This window comes from Orcinus orca, chromosome 6, assembly GCF_937001465.1.
Source record: "Orcinus orca chromosome 6, mOrcOrc1.1, whole genome shotgun sequence".
Taxonomy (NCBI): Eukaryota; Metazoa; Chordata; class Mammalia; order Artiodactyla; family Delphinidae; genus Orcinus; species Orcinus orca.
The window spans coordinates 13,365,486-13,384,947 of record NC_064564.1 but is presented as its reverse complement, the minus strand read 5'-3'; the positions used below and the strand labels follow the sequence as shown (position 1 = coordinate 13,384,947).

General features: G+C 42.6%; 1 protein-coding gene across 2 annotated transcripts in view; it reads right to left on the bottom strand.

Moving 5' to 3' along the window:
• PINX1 (PIN2 (TERF1) interacting telomerase inhibitor 1) overlaps window positions 1-17,422 on the bottom strand; it is an 82,755-nt gene extending 65,333 nt beyond the window's left edge. The window contains exons 1-4 of one of the 2 annotated variants that reach the window (XM_004270718.3): window positions 17,264-17,422; window positions 12,870-12,979; window positions 11,208-11,300; window positions 9,399-9,477 (exon numbers count right to left, since the gene is read on the bottom strand). In XM_004270718.3, coding sequence (XP_004270766.1) covers window positions 9,399-9,477; window positions 11,208-11,300; window positions 12,870-12,979; window positions 17,264-17,282 — 301 coding nt within the window. In that variant the 5' untranslated portion in view covers window positions 17,283-17,422. Of the gene's footprint in view, window positions 1-9,398; window positions 9,478-11,207; window positions 11,301-12,869; window positions 12,980-17,050; window positions 17,210-17,263 lie in introns of those variants that run through there. The other variant, XM_033429872.2, reaches the window with a different exon arrangement.
• Between the last annotated feature and the right edge of the window lie 2,040 nt (window positions 17,423-19,462).

Here is a 19,462-nt window from a genome sequence, read left to right as displayed (position 1 = left end):
GACTGAATTTTCCTATGGTTATGTCATAAGGAAATATAAATACGAGGTTAGAGAAAGGAGAAAAAAGGAAATTTTCACCTTAGTAGTGAAGCAAAACAAGCACATGTCCATTAAACACATTAGCTAAGGGTAATCCCTCCCAGGAAATTAGTCATTTCAAAAGCAAAGTGTAAATTACATAGCAAGGCTCTGAACAATGTTAAGGTAGATGTTTCAAGCTTTCAGACAATGCCTAGCACAGCTTAATCACATCAACAACCTGAAACATTCTCCTCCGCGGTCACTTCCCAAGATCAGCTTGGGACTTTTTCAAAAACATCCCACCAGGAAACTTTCTGCTCTTTTCTGTGGCCAAACACTTTACATAGCACATAACAGTCTCAATTTTTTTTTTTTTTTTAGCGGTACGCGGGCCTCTCACTGCCGCAGCCTCTCCCGTTGCGGAGCACAGGCTCCGGACGCGCAGGCTCAGCGGCCATGGCTCACGGGCCCAGCCGCTCCACGGCATGTGGGATCTTCCCGGATCGGGGCACGAACCCGTGTCCCCTGCATCGGCAGGCGGACTCTCAACCACTGCGCCACCAGGGAAGCCCAACAGTCTCAATTTTGATGTTCCAAACACAAACTACCAAGCACAGTACCAGCTTGAAGTGGCTTTTACCCACTGAAGGCTTATGAAGCACCAGGCGCTGGGCTGTAAGCTTTCTGTGCCATCCTGCATTCCATCTCGGCAACCGCCCTGGAAGGTAGCTGCTAGGACTAATAAACCGACTTCACAGGGCACTGAAGCAAGAGGGCTAAAATAAGGTCCATCAAGGCGGTGGCTATGATGGAACTGGAACCCAGGAAGATCTACATGAGAGCACACATCCTTAACCTCCACACTGTGTGCCAGCGGAGCTGCGCTCACACTTCTGGGGACGTTGAGAACCTCCTGGGAGCTTCGCCACCTTCCGAGCACACAGCCTTTCCAGAGCAAACCCGAGCCCGGACACGTCCTAGGGGAGCAGTTTCTACCTGGCTGTCCACACACACGCTTTCCTAAAGCTGCTCTGTTCTATGTGGATGCATCAATCTGGTCCTCCTTCTTTGCTTCTCCCCTGCATCCTCCTCCCACTTTACACAAGGGGAGCACAGCTCTCCTCTCACCAGGATCAATAAGGAACAAGCCACAGTACTGGTGTCATGGAGGCATCCTTTATTCAAAGCCGCAAACCCAGCATTTCCAAAAAGGTTTTACTGTTCTAATAATTATTTATCAAAATTTATTATTTCCTGGTTTTGTGCATTACAATCTACTAATTAATAAAGACAACCTAATCCAAAGTAAAAGTATTTACCCTTAGGCCTTGGGGCTATGAGAAATAAACCCAAAATTTATATGTATTTGTTTTGTAGTGGAGAAACATGACAGGGTAATGAATTTTTCAAAGTTCAAGCAAAAAAAATATATTAACATATTATGGGATATATACAAAGGAAATATTTCAGAGGAAAAGATACTAGGAAACATAATATCTCTGAATATTAAAGGACTTACTTTTCTATTTCTAAAGAGATGACCATGGATATCAAGTTGCTCTGGGATTTAACATCCACTGGATACATCTGGGACTGACGGAATGCTTTTATTTTAAAATGCCAATTTTCCCAGTAGGCAGGTATTACATTCTTTGTAACTATTTAAAGCTGTGATTAAAAACATTATAGATGTCGATCTAAAACTGTGAGATAGGGTATACTGTTCTTCGAAATTCCCTCAGGAGCCCTGGGAGCAAAACAATTTGAAGATGCCTGTCCTAAACCACACCTCTGTGGATGACAGGTTAGCAGCATCCCCGTTTATTTCCAAAATATTTAAAACCACAAGGGACAAGATACCTGACAGAAGTAAAAAGCACTTCTTAAACCATGAGATAAGTCTATCAAAAAGCTGGATTGAGTCTGGGAGTAACTAATTGAGACAGGATAATTTTTAAAAATGAAATTTTAAAGAATATAGAGATTTTTGTGTCCCACAAAGGAATAAGGGTTATTTCTAGAATCTTTGCAAGATTCTACGAAGAGAATAGTATAAAATTTCTGTTTAGTTGAAAGGCAAACTGTGTTGATTCGGTAAGCAATCTTAAGGAGCTAAAAATATTATTATACCAGAAAAATATGTTACTAGGTTATCGTGTCATCTGCTTGTCAGCTTTAATTCAAGTAATAAAACCAAAAATTCATTTGGATGAAGATACTGTATTTACCAAAGATGACTTGGCAGAAAAATAATCTCAGCTCTCCTGATCCATTTCCGGGCCAGCTTTTCTGTTAAAGGACTATTCTAAAGGCTGGACGGTACTGAGTGAGACGGAGGCAGAGCTAACAGCCCTGTCCCTACCGCAGGGGTGCAGCACCCTCTAGTGGTCTTGAGGTGGAAGTTAACCTATAGATCAGTAACTCAGTTAATGATTTACTACACTTCTATGGCTCACGCAGAAAAAGACTCAGCCTGCACAGGTGAACCAGTGGATGGGGTTGCACACGGACAGGCACCACCACCTGGAGTCTGTTATGCCCTCGCCACCTTCCTGACAAATAACACAGGCTTCCCCGAGTCACTTTCAACACTTCCCTGACCGCCCTTGCGGGAATCCATCAGGAAGGCCCAGCTGCAGTGATTGTGCTCAGCCTGGGCAATCAGCACAAAGGGACCTGTCCCGAACCAGGGTTTTCATGCCTATTACAATGGCATTTCTCAGTTAGCAAACAGTAATCAAGATACCATCAAATTGGAAAAAAGTAACTTTCCAGCTATCACTGTCAAATCTCAAAAGCAAACTGCTCAAAAATCTGCTTTCTCTTTTCCACAGCTCCAAAAATGAATCTCATAGCTCCTTCCTCTATGGAATCCTGGTGTGATAATTTCTGGGCAACCCTATCACTTGAAAAGTTACAAAGTATTCTCTAACTCAGTACATCAAAGGAGAAAGTTATGATACCAAACAAGATGAGAATTTTCCCTGTTCAAGAATGAACGTGTGGGGCTTCCCTGGTGGCGCGGTGGTTAAGAATCCGCCTGCCAATGCAGGGGACACGGGTTCGAGCCCTGCTCCGGGAAGATCCCACATGCCACAGAGCAACTAAGCCCGTGTGCCACAACTACTGAGCCTGTGCTCTAGAGCCCGTGAGCCACAACTACTGAGCTCACGTGCTGCATCTACTGAAGCCCACGCGCTTAGAACCCATGCTCCGCAACAAGCGAAGCCACCACATTGAGAAGCCCGCGCACCGCAACAGAGACCCCACTCGCCGCAACTAGAGAAAGCCCGTGTGCAGCAACGAAGACCCAATGCAGCCAAAAATAATAAATAAAAATAAAATAAATTTATTTAAAAAAAAATGAACCTGTGAATGCCTCTAGGTAAAAGAACCCAAACTCAAGAGCTTCTGCCTCCATGACGATGGTCACAGTAAAGGCCACCTCAGTCTGACACCTTAATCATGTCATTGAACCTGTTTACGAAAAGTGATGGCCATTATACAACACCAGATTTTCATTAAGGTAGACATTGATTCCTGATACTCAAATTGTTGCAGCCGTACTCTTTAGTTAACCTTCATTACAGGTTTAACATGACATAAATTACACTTGCCATGTTCTACCTCCAGAAAAGGGCCCATGCAATTTTCAGGAATCTTTTATCACCACAAACATCACCACACGTAGGAGTACTTGAAGTCTGTACAATTAGTTATAAAGCAAACCCCTCGTTACCACCTCCAGGGTTAGAAACAGAACACTACCTGCATCTAGAAGCATCCTGCACCCCTGTGCCTCTTCCTTCTGTAACAGGGGTTCTCAGCCTCGGAGGTACTGCATTTTGGGCTGAATAATTTGTTCAGGGCAAGGAGGAGAGACACAGCTGTGCTGCATCTCCGGCCTCTCCCAATCAATGTCAGTAACATCCCCCCAGTTGTGATCACCAAAAAAGTCCACAGATATTGTGAAATATCCCATGGGAGGCAAAATCATCCCCAGTTGAGAACCATTGTCCTAACAGTAACCATTACCATGATTTTGGGGATAACCACCCTCCCCTTACTTTTCGTTCTGCTTTTAACCATTCTGGGGGGAGAGGGGGTAATAGCCATAGAAAGTGCCTAAAGCACAATGTACTCACATACCTGTGTAACTACCAACTGGGTCAAGAAACAGAACAAGAATAACAGCCCAGGAGTTCCCCATGAGCCCCTTCTCAATCCCAAACCCCTCCCCCTCCCCAAAGGTAATCACTGTTGTGACTTTCACAGTAGAGTACTCATTTCTACTAAGAGTAACTTTATAACAAAAGTTATAACAAAATAACTTTGTTTTAACAAAGTAACAAAATAACTTTACCACCCAAGTCTAGTACCTAAATATCATATTTCTGCATTCCATTTGAAGTTCTATGTAAGTGGAATCACACTGCATGTTATGTGTCCCACTTCTTTCAGTCAACATTGAGTTAATGAGAGTCTTCGACACCAGAAGCAAACTACAGCCTGTGGACCAAATCCGGCCCACCACCTACTTTTGTAAATAAAGTTCTATGGGAACATGGCCACAGCCATTTGTTTATATATCATCTCTTGCTGCTTTCATACTCCAACAGCCAAGCAGTTGTGACAGAGACGCTTCGGTCTGCAGAATATCTCTATCTGGCCCTTTGTGGAAAGTCTGCCAAACCCTGCCCTATACTCTCACATGTAACTGTACTTTATTCTTCATTTCTTTGTATTTACAAATGTGGCAGTCTACTTTTCTGTTCTATTGTTGGCGGACATCTGGGTTATGGCCAGTTTGGGGATACTACAGATAGTGTTTTAAGTATTCTTTCCTTCTGACTGAAGGATGTGCATCCTTGGAAATTGCCTTTATTTATGGCCTACTGATGGTAAACTTTTTGTCTGAAAATTTATTCTTGAAAGATATATTTGCTGAATGTAAAAGTCTAGGTTGCCAGTTATATTTCCCTCAATATATTACTCCAATGTCTTTGGCTCCCATTGTTAAGAACTCTGCTTTCATATATAACTGTTGCTTCTTTGAAGATAATAAGTATATTGTCTCTGGCTGCATTAAGAATCTTCTCGCTCTTTTGTGTGTGTGTGTGTATGCTGTTCTGCCATGATGCTATGTTGTCACATCTGTTATTACATTTGCGAGTAGAGACTTTTAATGTAATCTGCATGGACTCTCTCAATTTTCTTAATCTGTGGATTTGCTTTATCACCAGTTCTAGACAGTCTTCAGCCCTTACCTCCTTAAATTTTTTTTTCAAAGTACCATTCAGTCAGAACTCTTTTTTTTTAAACTTTATTTTAGTTATTTATTTTTGGCTGTGTTGGGTCTTCATTGCTGCACATGGGCTTTCTCTAGTTGCAGTGAGCGGGGGCTACTCTTAGTTGCGGTGAGCAGCTCCTTACTGTGGTGGCTTCTCTTGTTGTGGAGCACGGGCTCTAGGCCCACGGGCTTCAGTAATTGCAGTACGCAGGCTCAGTAGTTGTGGCACACGGGCTTAGTTGCTCCGCGGCATGTGGGATCTCCCCAGACCAGGGATTGAACCTGTGTGCCCTGCAGATTCTCAACCACTGCGCCACCAGGGAAGCCCCTATCTCCTTAAATTTTGCCTCTGTTCCATTCTCTCTCTTCTTGTGCTGCTGAACTTTTATTAGATATTAGATTTTCTCACTTTATCCTCCATCTAAACTTCTACTCCATATTTCCATCTTTTCGTCTTTCACACCTGCATTATGGATACTACCTTCTAATCTATGGTCTACACTTTCTTCAGCTGTGTCTACTTTATTAAACCCAACAGCACATTCAGTATCCAAACCTGTGTGTTAGAAGCCACCTAAAGTCATCAATAATGCAAACTTATGAATACCTGACGGGAAAGAAAAAGCTTAGGAAACAAAGAGATTTGGATAAATTTTCAAATAAATCCCTCCTATCTTTGCTACTCTCTCTCAACTATTCAGGAACTGAAAAAAATTGGGAGATCTAGTTATTTTGGTATTTACTTCATTTCTTTCTCTCACACTAGATTTGAAGTTTCTTCAGAGGGGGAATGAGTCTTTTTATCTATTTCTGTATCCTTAGTCTTCAAACAATACCCTCAAGAAAGTGAAAAGACAACCCACAGAACTGGAGAAAATATTTGCAAATCATATGTCTGATAAAAGACTTGTACCTGGTATATATTAAAAATCTTTACAAGTCAACCACAAAGACACATAGCACAGTTTAAAAATGGGCAAAAAATCTGAATAGATACTTCTTCAAAGAAGACACACAAATGGTCAATAATCATGTGAAAAGATGTTGAGCATCATTAGCCATTATAGAAATGCCAATCAAAACCACAATTAGATACACCACTCCCACCAACTAGCATGGCCATAATCAAAAAGACAGATAATAGAAAGTATTGGCTGAGATGCAGAAAAATTAAAACCCTCATACACTGCTGGTATCACCCAGCAATTCCATTCTAAGTATAAACCCAAGAGAAATTAAAATATATGTCCACACAAAAACTTGTAAGTTAATGTTCAAAGCTGCATTATTCAAGATAGACAAAAAGTGACAACAACCCATTGTCCTTCAACTGATGAACAGACAAACTGTAGAATATCCATACAGTGGACTATTATGTGGCAATAAAAAGGAGTGAAGTACTGATACATGCTATAACAAGGATGAACCTTGAAAATATTATGCTAAGTGAAAGAAACCAGTCACAAAAGACCCATGTTGCAAGATTCCATTTATATGAAATGTCCAGAATAGGCAAATCTTTTTTTTTTAACATCTTTATTGGAGTATAATTGCTTTACAATGGTGTGTTACTTTCTGCTTTATAACAAAGTGAATCAGCTATACGTATACATATATTCCCATATCCCCTCCCTTTTGCGTCTCCCTATCCCACCCCTCTAGGTGGTCACTAAGCACCGAGCTGATCTCCCTGTGCTATGTGGCTGCTTCCCACCAGCTATCTATTTTACATTTGGTAGTGTATATATGTCCATGCCACTCCCTCACTTCGTCCCAGCTTCCCCTTCCCCCTCTCCGTGTCAAGTCCATTCTCTACATCTGCGTCTTTATTCCTGTCCTGCCCCTAGTTTCTTCAGAAACTTTTTTTTTTTTAGATTCCATATACGTGTGTTAGCATACGGTATTTGTTTTTCTCTTTCTGACTTACTTCACTCTGTATGAGACTCTAGGTCCATCCACCTCACTACAAATAACTCAATTTCGTTCCTTTTATGGCTGAGTAATATTCCATTGTATATAAGTACCACAGCTTCTTTATCCATTCATCAGTCGATGGACACTTAGGTTGCTTCCATGTCCTGGCTATTGTAAATAGAGCTGCAATGAACATTGTGGTACATGACTCTTTTTGAATTATGGTTTTCTCAGATATATACCCAGTAGTGGGATTGCTGGGTCATATGGTAGTTCTATTTTTAGTTTGTTAAGGAACCTCCATACTCTTCTCCATAGTGGCTGTATCCATTTACATTCCCACCAACAGTGCAAGAGGGTTGCCTTTTCTCCACACCCTCTCTAGCATTTACTGTTTGTAGAGTTTCTGATGATGGCCATTCTGACCGGTGTGAGGTGATACCTCATTGCAGTTTTGATTTCAGAATAGGCAAATCTTTAGAGTCAGAAAGTAAATCAATGGTTGCCTAGGGTGGCTGGGGGAAGTGGGGAATGAATACTACTGGGTACAGAGTTTCTTTGGGGGGTGATGAAATGTTTCATAATTGGTTCTGGTGACAACTCTGAATATACTAAAAGCTGCTGAATTGCACACTGTAAATGGGTGAATGGTAGGCATGTGAATTACACCTCAACAAAGCTGTTAACAAAAAGTGCAGCGACTCCCTGCCCTGTCCCCTGACCCCGCACTCTTAGCTGGTTCTTCTCATTTTCCTTACTACATGTTTCTCAATAATATTCTCATGCTGCTATTTCTTACCAATTTTCAATTGACTTCCAAAAACGGAACTAAGGAACAGGATGCAGTTTTAAGTTGGCAACTGAGTATGGACCTTGTTGAGAAGGTGCACAGAAGCTATCTGGGGGAAGAGTGTTCTAGAGAGAGGGAGGAGCCAGTGCGAAACCCCAAGGCAGGAGCACGCTTGGTGTATTCAAAAACCAGTACAGGAGTCGGTGTGGTCAGGATGGAACTGGTAAGAAGGGGGAGGGTAGGAGACAAAGTCAGAAAGGGAGAGGGTCCATATTGTGTAAGGCTGCGAGTCCGCTGCAGGGGCTTCGGCTTTTATCCTGAGCAGCACAAACGGACTTACATTTTAAAAGAATCACTCTGGCTGTTGGGCTGAGACACGCTGGAGGAGTCTGCGCGTGGACGGAGAAAGATCAATTCAGAGCAGCAGCTCCCTGTCAGGGCATTCTGCCCAGGGGACACTTGGCACTATCTGGAGATATTTTCGGTGGCGACAACTAGGGGGAGGGGGTGCTAGTGGCACCTTGCGGGTAGAGGTCAGGGATGCTGCCAATCATTCTAAAATGTGCACGACATGCCTCACAGCAAAGAATTATCTAGCCCAAAACATCAGCAGTGCCATGGCTGAGAAGACCGGCTTCAGAGGCTCCTGCAATAATCCAGACAAGAGATAACAGCTGCTCAGACCATGCTGCTTACCGTGCAGGTGACATGGAGCAGTCAGGGTCTGAATATATTGTAAAGGTAGAACAAACAAAATTTCCTAGTGGAAAAAGTTCTTTGGCTGGAACAGCTGGAAGGATGAAGTTGACATCAACTGAAATGGGGAAGATGGTGGAGAAAACAGGCTGTGGGCTACGGGTGTCAAACAGTTTGCAGGGTGCAGGTGGGGGAGGAGTCTGGACCTGCTAGGTGCCAGGAGTCGACGACACCCTGAATGCAGACACTGAGCAGGGCGTTCAGGAGAGAGGGTGAAGGAGTAGAGGGAAGTGTGGCAGCGGTCACCACACATCGCCCCGTGAGACTGGAGGGCGTAAGAAGAGAGCCAGGGCCAAGGAAAGATGAGAGAGGGCCAAGGCCGGAACTGCGGGACCCCGGACATTGTCAGGCTGGGATAAGGGAAAGGCAACAGAGAAATGTAAACTGAATAAAAGCTTTACCTTATCATTCTCAAACTCGTAATGGGGAAAAAAGTGTTTGCTTATGACTAAGGTTAATTCAATGAGAATACCCCTAAAACATAAACAGAAATGACTATTTGTGAGAGCTACAATCGATTAACTTTCAGATATAGGATGCTTACAGTAAAAAAGAGTTGATAAAAGTATCTTAGATCGAGATTACGTCTTCTATAAGCCTCATGGATAAAAAGCAAAGTTTCCTTACCTGCTGTTTCCTGCCCATGGCAAGTGTTCAGTTCGGCCAGAAGCTGGTTAAAATCATCCTGATGAGCAATCCAGCTGTCCTGAAAATGCCAAAAACTCAATCAGAGACAAGCCTGTAGTCTACCTAAGCTGCGATAAGATATATATTGGAATCAGGGAAATCTGGTAGTTAATGTGAATTTTTAAATGTTTCACCAAAATATTATTTTATAAATTTGAATGAAAAAGAAATAGTATAATTTGAAATGTAATTTATCTATATCATTATTAAAAATGAGGAGCTTGGAAGCTTAAGCCCTGACTTCAAATGTAGGTGACTTATCAAGTCAACTTATAGTCAAATAAACAACAGGCAACCTGTGTGCTAAATGTTAAAATAAAGCAAAATAAAATATTTTTTTTCTCACTATGGGAAAATTATGTAGGTCAAAGGAAAAAAGCAGTGACAGATTTGAGGGCTCTCTTCTTTGCTCATTTGAGCTGAAAGTATTTTGCCCAATTCTGCTTGCTTGCATCCAGCCCAATTTCAGAAAACAGCAGTGGGGACGGGAGGAAGAAGGACTCCAGCTTCCCTGAATCAATCAGCACCCATTTATAAGGGGCTCAGTTAATAAGCTCATCGTAACAAAGACGACCTAGCTTTAAAAGAGAATGAACATCTCCAAAACAATATCAACCTGTGGGCATCAGGGTTTCAATTCGGGAACTTGCCTCATGCGTACTTTTTAAAGAATGCTTAAGGTTAAGGTATATTGAATAGGTTTACCGGGCAATGCTTCTCCTAAAAAGTTAAGTGTATCTGTATATCCACCTCTTCAAAACTACCTTCAAAATCAACCTTACATAAACTCTTTTTTTTTAAATTGTCCAAGGTGTGTTTATTAATTGATGAAAATAGACAATATTGCTAAACATTCCATCTAGTAAGTGTGTGACATTCCAAACATTTTGAAGTACTGGTCCTGGATTTTGTCCTCAGAAATAGAACATTCCCCTGCCCCTTTTTTCAAGTGTATTGAGATCTAGTTGACATATAACATTATATTAGTTTTAGGTGTACAACATGATGATTTGACAACATGTATATGTTAAACTCTTCCTTTAGTGGTTTAAGATTTTAGCTGTTAGCCCAAACAATTTTAGCTGCTCCAGTCCACTACTCTGAGCTATTGAACTAAGCAATGTAACCCAGTTTACCTAAAGTAATTCCCCAGATTTCCTACCAGATTCTGTTGGCTGCAGAAATGTAAGAACAAAGCTTTCAGTTTAGATCCTTTCTACAGTGAGCAATGATACTGAAAATGAAAGGCAGGGTAAGCCATGAACTTTTAATTACAGGGTCATATTTTCAAAGTGTCAGTGTTTTAAGGGGAAATGTGAATAAATTCAAGTGCTATACACCAACAGTCAGACAACGGGACAGACACTTTCTTTCAGTATTTCCAAAATGAAATGCCACCAATTTTAACAATATAAGCTAATATTACAACGCAGGGAAAGATGAAAATTCCTCTCTGTCCTGAAATGAATATTTCTTTAAAAAGAACACTTTTTGCAAAGTTCAGCAATAAAGCTACTTTGGATCTCTTATGCATAAGCAAGTAAAGAATCCCATAGGGCAATGAGGCAAAACGATGACACGTTACAGATGCCCAGCAGCTTAGTTATGGGCTCCTCAGTTATCGAAAACATGTATGATACACGCTTGAACAGCTTAAAACTGATCAATCAATTTGACTGGATTAAATTTTTTACACTGACAAAAATATCAATTATGCAAGGAAAACCCCCAGCAGACGCTGTTGCTCACTTCATTATTGATCGTAGCTCCTAGTCCCAGGTGGTTATTTTTAACTTGAACTTTAATATGATCTGTGGCTCCTTGCTCCTGAGCCCCTAAACCCTGTGGAGATTAAACACAAAGAGAGTTAGCATTTTTATCAGGTATAAAAATACCTCTCTTCCTTCATCAACTGTTTGATTAATCACTAAACATCTAGGAGGCATTATCCTTGTTCTCAAAGAGGACACAGTCTAATGGATTCTTACAAGATTCTGTAATATCAAGGATGCACTTACAATAATGAATGCCAATCCTGCAACCTGTGACCCACTTCAAGGACCATGGAAACACTAAGGAGAACATCCTTTCTCTGATGCTCAAAAGCAGAGTGCTACTGCCAAACTAACAGAAGCCCATCAGAGGCATTAAAGTCTATGGTGCTTTCCATTAAATAATTTTACAAAACAACACTGAGGAAGGGGACCCCAAGTCCCCCGCATCATTAACCCTCATTTGTAAAGAGTCCCAGAGCGCCTGGTGTACTAAATGGCACCCAAGTGGCTCCAGCACAGTGGATGGAGAAAATAAGGTGATATAAAGGGGCCAGACCTTAAGGACCTTGGAAGCTATGGGGAGAATTTGGATATTATTTTTTAAAACAATGGGAAACCACCGAACTTTTAAGCAAAGGAATGACATGATCTAATTTCTGTATTTTAAAAGCTCATTAAGGCTGCTATATGGCAAATGGCCCAGAGGAGGAAAGGAAGGGAGTCAGGGAGGCAGCTGAGAGGATGCTGCGTTGATCAGGGCAAGCAATGGCGGTGGTTGGTCCAGGATGGGGCCCCGGATAGAGAGGAATAATGGCTGGGGATTCGGGAAGTGAGAGAGGTCAAGGAATCAAGCACGACTCCCAGGTTTCTGGTTTGAGTAAGGTGATAGGGTGTTATTTGCAAAAATGGGGAAAACTTGGGAAGAAAAAGATTTGTGGGGGGCGGGGGGGAATCAAGAGTTTTATAATAAAAATGATCTACTTGAGATGAGGACAGAGAAGGGACTAGGGCTGAACCGCAAGGAATTCCAAAGCTCAAAAGTCTAGAGGAGGAAGAGCCAGCAACAAAAATTTAGCAGTGGCTGGTAATGTAGGACGAAAAACCGGGAGAGAGGGCAGTATTGTGGAAGCCAAGACAGTGGTATTTCAAGTCAATTATGTCCAGTGCTGCTAAGGGATAAAGTAATGTGAGAACAAAAAAGGATCCATTGGATTTAGCAAGATCTTTAAACACCTTGACAAGAACCGTTTAAGTGCAGAGATATCAGCAGAAGTCCTACGTGAGTCAGGAATAAAGGGAATGTGAGAAAAAGGAGAAAATGTGTAGTCTAGCTTTAAGGGTGAATAAAATCTTACTCTAAGCAACATAAAACTCTGATGGTTAAGTATGATTCCAAACGCAACTAATTAAAAGGCACCATTTATGAAAATCACAGCAGGTTAAACAATAAACAAAGACAGCTGACGTTTATGTTCAGTTCTAACTCTATCATCACAAGGTCATTATAATTTAATTATTTCTCCAAAATCACTTATTGATCCAAAATAAATTTCTCCCAGTCTCCTAAGGAAGATGTATTCTCCTGATCTGAAATCTCTCTGCCTGGCTCCAATTTCTTTGCTCTTCCCCAAGATACCTTTCCTTTAGACCACCCCATCTTCTCTAGCATCCTCTGGCCAAACTTGGAGTCATCATTACTCCACGCAGTGTTTCTTGGATCCACAGCCCACTTCTGCTTCCGCCGACCTGTAAATGACAAATTATCTCATTAGCAACTTATCTTTCAAACCTGGAGAATACCTCACAAGTACACACATACCTAATGCATACATACGATACTTGCATAAATACAACAAACATTATGTTTTATTAGATACAGATGCAGACTTGGCATCCAATGGAGAGTATCAGCTTGGATCATTTATCCTGGTTTCCCCAATAACTGTATATTCTGAACATACAAACTGACCTTATAAGATTAAAATAAAAATATTCCCCCAAATGTGACAAATCGAAACACATGAGGTACCATCAGCTGGGCCTTCCAATTCAGCAACTGGCAGCAACCTAAGGCACCTGTGACACCAGTGTCACTATCACCAGCAGCAGTCATCACAGACATACGTTAAGTGCCAAATGCTATCCATACATTCTCAGGTTCAATTTTCACAGTAACCCAATGAGGAGAGATCTGCACTTTTCAGATGAGAAAATCTGAGGCCTACAGAAAGAATGTTCCTAATGCCCCCAAGCAAAAAACAGAGTCTTTATACAAACCAAGGTCCTACCAACTCCAAAGCTTGTATTTTTAATTCACAGCATACGAGTCATGATCTTGGGGAGAGTCACCCTCGGTGCAACCTACAGATACTAATCATCCCTTCTCACAGAAACGCCCTAAAGCCATATGACCCCTTTTCTGAACTCACACAGTAAATTACCTGCTGCTTTTTTTTGTCATTTAATTAACATTCTTCTGTATTATGGCTGTTTCTATCCATCTCTTATGGTTGCTATTATGCCATAATCTCCTTAAGGCTCACATCCATGTCTTATTCTTTCCTATGCTTCACTGCAAGAAGTGAAAAACACTTTGCCCACAGCAAGCATTCAGGAAAAACATGAATGAATGTATGAATGACTGAGAAAGGAAAAAGGAGGGGAGGCTGAAGAAAGGAGACAAGAAAAGGGGAAAGATAAAAAAAAGAGGAAGGAAGATAACTGAATTGAGGAACTGCTTTGAGTCCCTACAAGTTTTTTTTTAATATATATAAATAACTGACCATTAGAAACTCAAGTTTATCGCTATAGTTTTAAGGACAATTATGGCAGAGAGAATGAACTCCAAAAGTTATTAAACAAGCATATGAAACCCAAAAGTAAACTCTGGCCAAGCGGGGAATTTGGAGGTCAGGTGTCATCATCATTCACCTACTGCACCAATGGAAGCAGAGCATCTCACTGTCAACAGCTGCTCACGCCGTGGCAGTCTCCTAACGAGTATAAAAATATCAGTCTCCAGTCAGAGAGGCTCAGTGTACTGCATGTAAAATCAACAGAGACCTGTAACTATCCACACCCTAGCAAAAATAAGTAAACCTTTACTAAGCATGCAGGCAGAAAAAGACTACTTACAAAGAAAAATGAGTTGGGCTCCAATTTAGAGTGCTTTGCAGAAAAAAGGTGACCCCAAAATGCTACATGTGACTAAGTTACCACTTATCTAGTAAATACTCAGCTAATGAACAGCATACAAGATGGGCCTTGTTAACCAAGCCTCTCTCTCTGTAAGGCTGCTTCCTGGTGTGTGTCAGAGTTCATGTCTCTACTGTAGTGTCTGCCAAGGGTCTCCGACTGGGGCTTGTATGAAGGAGACATTTTTGAGAATGACTGCACCCACCCTCTGCAACAAAGACGGCATACAGTTTATGTCACAAACGTCTATACAGCAGACTCTAATGCTGACACAAGACTGGAGAGGCAGCGAGGTCAGCTCCTCTTCCCCAGGGAAATGGCAGGTAGCCTCACCCAGCGGAGTAGGTCAGCTACTCCGCTCAGGGTAGAGTGCCCTGAATCTGCACAATCACTCCTTGGGATGACGGCGGCGGGGCGGGGATAACCGTCCTCTAGCAGGGACTCCTCCTACATGGAGATCTAATAGGATACTTCCAGGGTAACCCCAATAAACAGCCCTGCACACAACAGCTGCCAGGCCTAATTCCATAAGGTTTATGCCAGGATTCAGCTTACTCTGAAAAGTGTGCTGAGTTCCAAGAGCCAGGGACAGAATTTTTTTTTTCTTTGCCCCAAGACACTTTCAGATATTCAAGACCTCAAAAAATATATCATTCATATATTCTTATTAAAATATTATTCAAGACATATTCAAGGTTACAGAAACTGCAGCATAAAATCTTAATGCAATGAAATCCATTAACTATCGTGTTGTCATTTGATTAGAAAATGTAATAACTGCAAGTGTCAAAAACTGGTCTTGAAAAGAGTCTATGAAAAAAAGTAGTATCTTGATAAAATATGGGTCTAAGACTCTGAATTAAATAAGGACTGAAAAGTGACAGTGATAAATGAAATTCTTCTCTTACGTTTATATAAGCGAGATTTCTTACCTTACATAGGGGAGAACCAATAAAATAATATTTGATAACTAGAGAAATGCAGGATAAAAAATGTTTTTGAGAAACAAAGCAAACTACTAGATTTTAAAAATGGGATAAGTGACTGTGGAGAAGATGAAAGAAAACAAAATATAGTCCATATGGCAAGAGAAAACAAAGGAAATTAGCATACTTACTGAAGTGAAAATGTTCACTAAGATTAATTAGGGGAAAAAAGTAGGTTATAAAACTGTACCTACAGAATTATCCCAATTTTATAAACTATCAGAGAAAATAACTGCTAGGTAGTGAAATGGCAGACTGGGACTTTTCTATGCTTCTATTTTCTCATTTCTAAAATAAGAACACCAGTCCCAAATATCTAATCATAAGGGATGCCACTGACATTAATTTAGTAAATTGTTTAAAAAAACACAAAATATTATATACTATTAATGTCAAAGATTTGATATTTTGGAGTCATGGTGGGAAGAGAACGGAAAATATTCTCATGAAATTATGCAGCTTGAGTTGCTGATGTCCACAGATGGCACTTCACATCTGTATATCATTTCATACTTTGAACTATTTTCACGTTCACCATCTCATTGATTTAAGCCAACCTAGTAATGAACATAATCAAAGAAGTTTTTAATAGCCCCAGAGAAACTGATCAGGGAAAGAAACATAAATGAATAGCAGAGCCAGGGCTAATGTTCTCAAGTGCATGCTGAACTAAGCATACATCAAAGAATATTAAAACCACAAGAAATCTTAGCCACACTGGTTACACAGATGAAGAAATAGAGCCCACAGGGTCACACTCTAAAACACACTCCTTTCTTTAAGTCCCTGTTTAAAAAACAATAGAAATCTGCTGACCCTGGTGACAAGAACGTAAAGATATAGCGATAACTAGATCAATTTTGTCACTTTCCACCTCAATGACCTTGGGGTGAATTATTTTCCTCTGAACCTCAATTTCTGCCCCTGTAAAATGTGAATGGTGCCTTACCCACTCCGTTTTGTGTTCCCATTCCTCCACCCCCTTAGAGGATGCCGACAGCATTTATTTCATGGAATCCCTGTGTAGCGTCTGTTGGGTCTGTTAAAATTTAGCAGTTGTTTCTGCTCCTCGCTCACCAGACACTTTCAAAGATACCGGCCGGCTTTTCAGGACCAAGGCACGACTGCCATCTGGTGGCCGGCAGCCTTAGCTACAGGTATCGTTCAGAAGTTAAACAGCCTCTCCAGAGGGAGGGAATTAACGAACTTCACAAAGTGATGGGAAATGTCAAAGGCAAACTGAGGCAGGGTGGGGCGTTGAGGCCAACATTCCTTCCATAGTAGAGTGTTAGTAATTCCAACTACTAAAGTCAAAACCGCCACTGTCTTACTTATAATCACTCATTAGCCCCGCCTCCCCTAAAAAACGCTAACTTCTTGTATTTGATGCTTCTAACCCCTTTGCTTTTCTTTTTCTTGATTCAATACACTTTCAAGAACGGGATTTCACTGCCTGAAGAGATTCTGCTGGCCCAACCGCCTCTTTTTAACCAGAGGAAGCTGAGGCCCGGGGAAGTGAAAGAGCCAGTCCGGGTTCCCCCAACCGGTGTCCGGACCCCCATTCGAACCCACCACTCGCGTGTTCAGGTCTGAACGTGAGAACAAGCATCCCAAGTGGGCACTCGCAGTCTCTCACCAGCAGACCGCAGCTAACTTTCGGGGAAGGCTGGGCTGGGAAATCTCCGCGGCAGCCAGGGCAAGCCGAGCAGGGCGTCCGGGACCCCGGCCCCCCGCATCCCCCGGCCCACCGTGCGCCGGCGACCGGTGCCCACCGCCACTCGGTCCGGCCGCCGCGTCACCCGGAACCTTCACCCTCGCGCCCGGTCGGGCCTCCGAGCCCAACACTCACGCTCAGCCAGCATCGACATGTCGCCGACCCTGTGACACCGCGGGCCTCGGGACCTGAGCGACGGTGGATACCGCTCGGCGGTCTCGCGGAGAAGCTAGAACCACGAGCCTCGCAAGCCCGGCAAATTGCAGGGGCGAGGGCGCGCGCTGCTGACGTCAGTGAGGCGCGACTCGCTCCCGGACCGCGCGGCGGCGAATGGGCGGGGCGCGGGAAGCCTGGGACTGCATTTGGGTGGATGCTGGGTAGACTAGCGGTTTCCAAGGTTTGTTCCAACTCCAGCATTCCGTGTGTCTATGAAATATCTATAAGGATCATCCACTAAAAAGAGCTGTTATTAAGTTTGGAGGGTTTTTTTTATTACAGAATCTTGATATTTTAAAATTGTCAGCTGGGAGTAGATATTGCACTTTTAAAAATAAGGTGATTCAGTGTAAGACATTCCATCTTATTCTTCAGTCTCATGGCAGACCCGCATAGAGCAGGACTTCTCAAACTTTAATGTTTGGGTGAATCACCTGGGGATCTTGTTAAAAATGCAGTTTCTGGTTCAGCAGGTCTGGGATGGGGCCAGAGATTCTGCATTTCTAACAAGCTTCCAAGGACGTGGATGATGATGGGCTTACTTTGTGTAGCAGGCCATTAAACAACCAAAGGTATGAGTGAACTCAGGGTTAAAATATACTCTTTTCTTTTTTCCTGTTCAAGAAAAGTGCTTTATGAAGAACACTTTATAAAGTGATGGTGATAAACGCTTTCAAAATATTTCAAAGAACTGAACCAAGAAGGTATTTAGGTAAGTCATCTATGCTATTCCCCTGCCATCAGGCAAGTAAAGACCAATATCAGGGACCGATGGTTACGCCTTCTTTTTTTTTTTTTTTTTTTTTTTTTACTAAATTTGTTTATTTTTGGCTGTGTTGGGTCTTCGTTGCTGCAGGCCGGCTTTCTCTAGTTGCGGCGAGCGGGGTCTGCTCTTCGTTGTGGTTCGCGGGCGTCTCATTGCGGTGGCTTCTCCGGTTGCGGAGCACGGGCTCTAGGCACATGGACTTCAGTAGTTGTGGCTCGCAGGCTCTAGAGCACAGGCGCAGTAGTTGTGGTGCACGGGCTTAGTTGCTCCGCGGCACGCGGGATCTTCCCGGACCAGGGCTCGAACCCGTGTCCCCTGCATTGGCAGGCGGATTCTTAACCACTGGGCCACTGGGGAAGCCCTCCTTCTTTTCTATAGCTCTGGTAAGTCTCATGTCCATCCCTCCCATCCCCACACCGTTCACATGCGTAGAATTGTAAAAGCTAGCTACACATTCTGTACAGTCACAGAAAGGAATTCTTAATGTGTTGCATTACATCTTTATATTCTATTCCAGATATATCACTAACAGTTTATCTATAAAAGAAATAAAGCTGAATCTTGCCAGTTGAATTTAGCTCATTCCTAAAGAGGCACCAGTGTGACACAATGCAGGGCTGGGGTGGGGTGGGGGAGGGGAGGGGAGCAGTCAGAGAACATGACAGAGCCTAAATTCTGCTACCGGCTTGGGGTGAGTCCTTGGGCAAGTCATTTCACCTCTTTTGATATCACTGTTTCAATCTATGAAAAAAAGGATGATCTCAGATTATTTCCAAATCTAAAAGACTTTCAGAGAATTACTTTAATCCAATCCGGTTGCTGTTACCCAGAGAGTGGAAGGCTCATCTCTCCCTGGAGGATTTCTCCTGCGGTCCTCACCGAATCTTCCTCAGGCCCCACAAGGAACACAAGTTGAGAAGCACCTACCCACCCTGAGATCCAGTACCCTAGAAATGGATGCTTGATGTCTTGCTGAGATTTATTTACCCATCCTGGGGGAGGGGGCGGGGGGTGTCTGGTTTTGCCAGGTTGTTCCCCCTGCGATCCGCTTTAAACTCCACCCCATTTCTGTTGCTTATGCCTCTGAGTAGGGGAATGTGTCGCTGATACTGTTTCTCTTAAGTCGACAAGCCAGTGAATGCCAACTCAGGACTCTCATCCTCCAGGCCTCCCGAGTAGTTTATCTTGTCCTCTCTTGCAGTCTTTGTCTGTTGTCAAAGCTCAAATAGGAAGACAAACCCTAGCCAACTGCTTTGTGCAGGGAAGACTCTCTCTTGACCCTAGTCCAGGAACACCTCCCGGCTCCCCGACAGCAGTTCTGGCCTGCAATTCCTCCTCTGTTGATCCTCCCT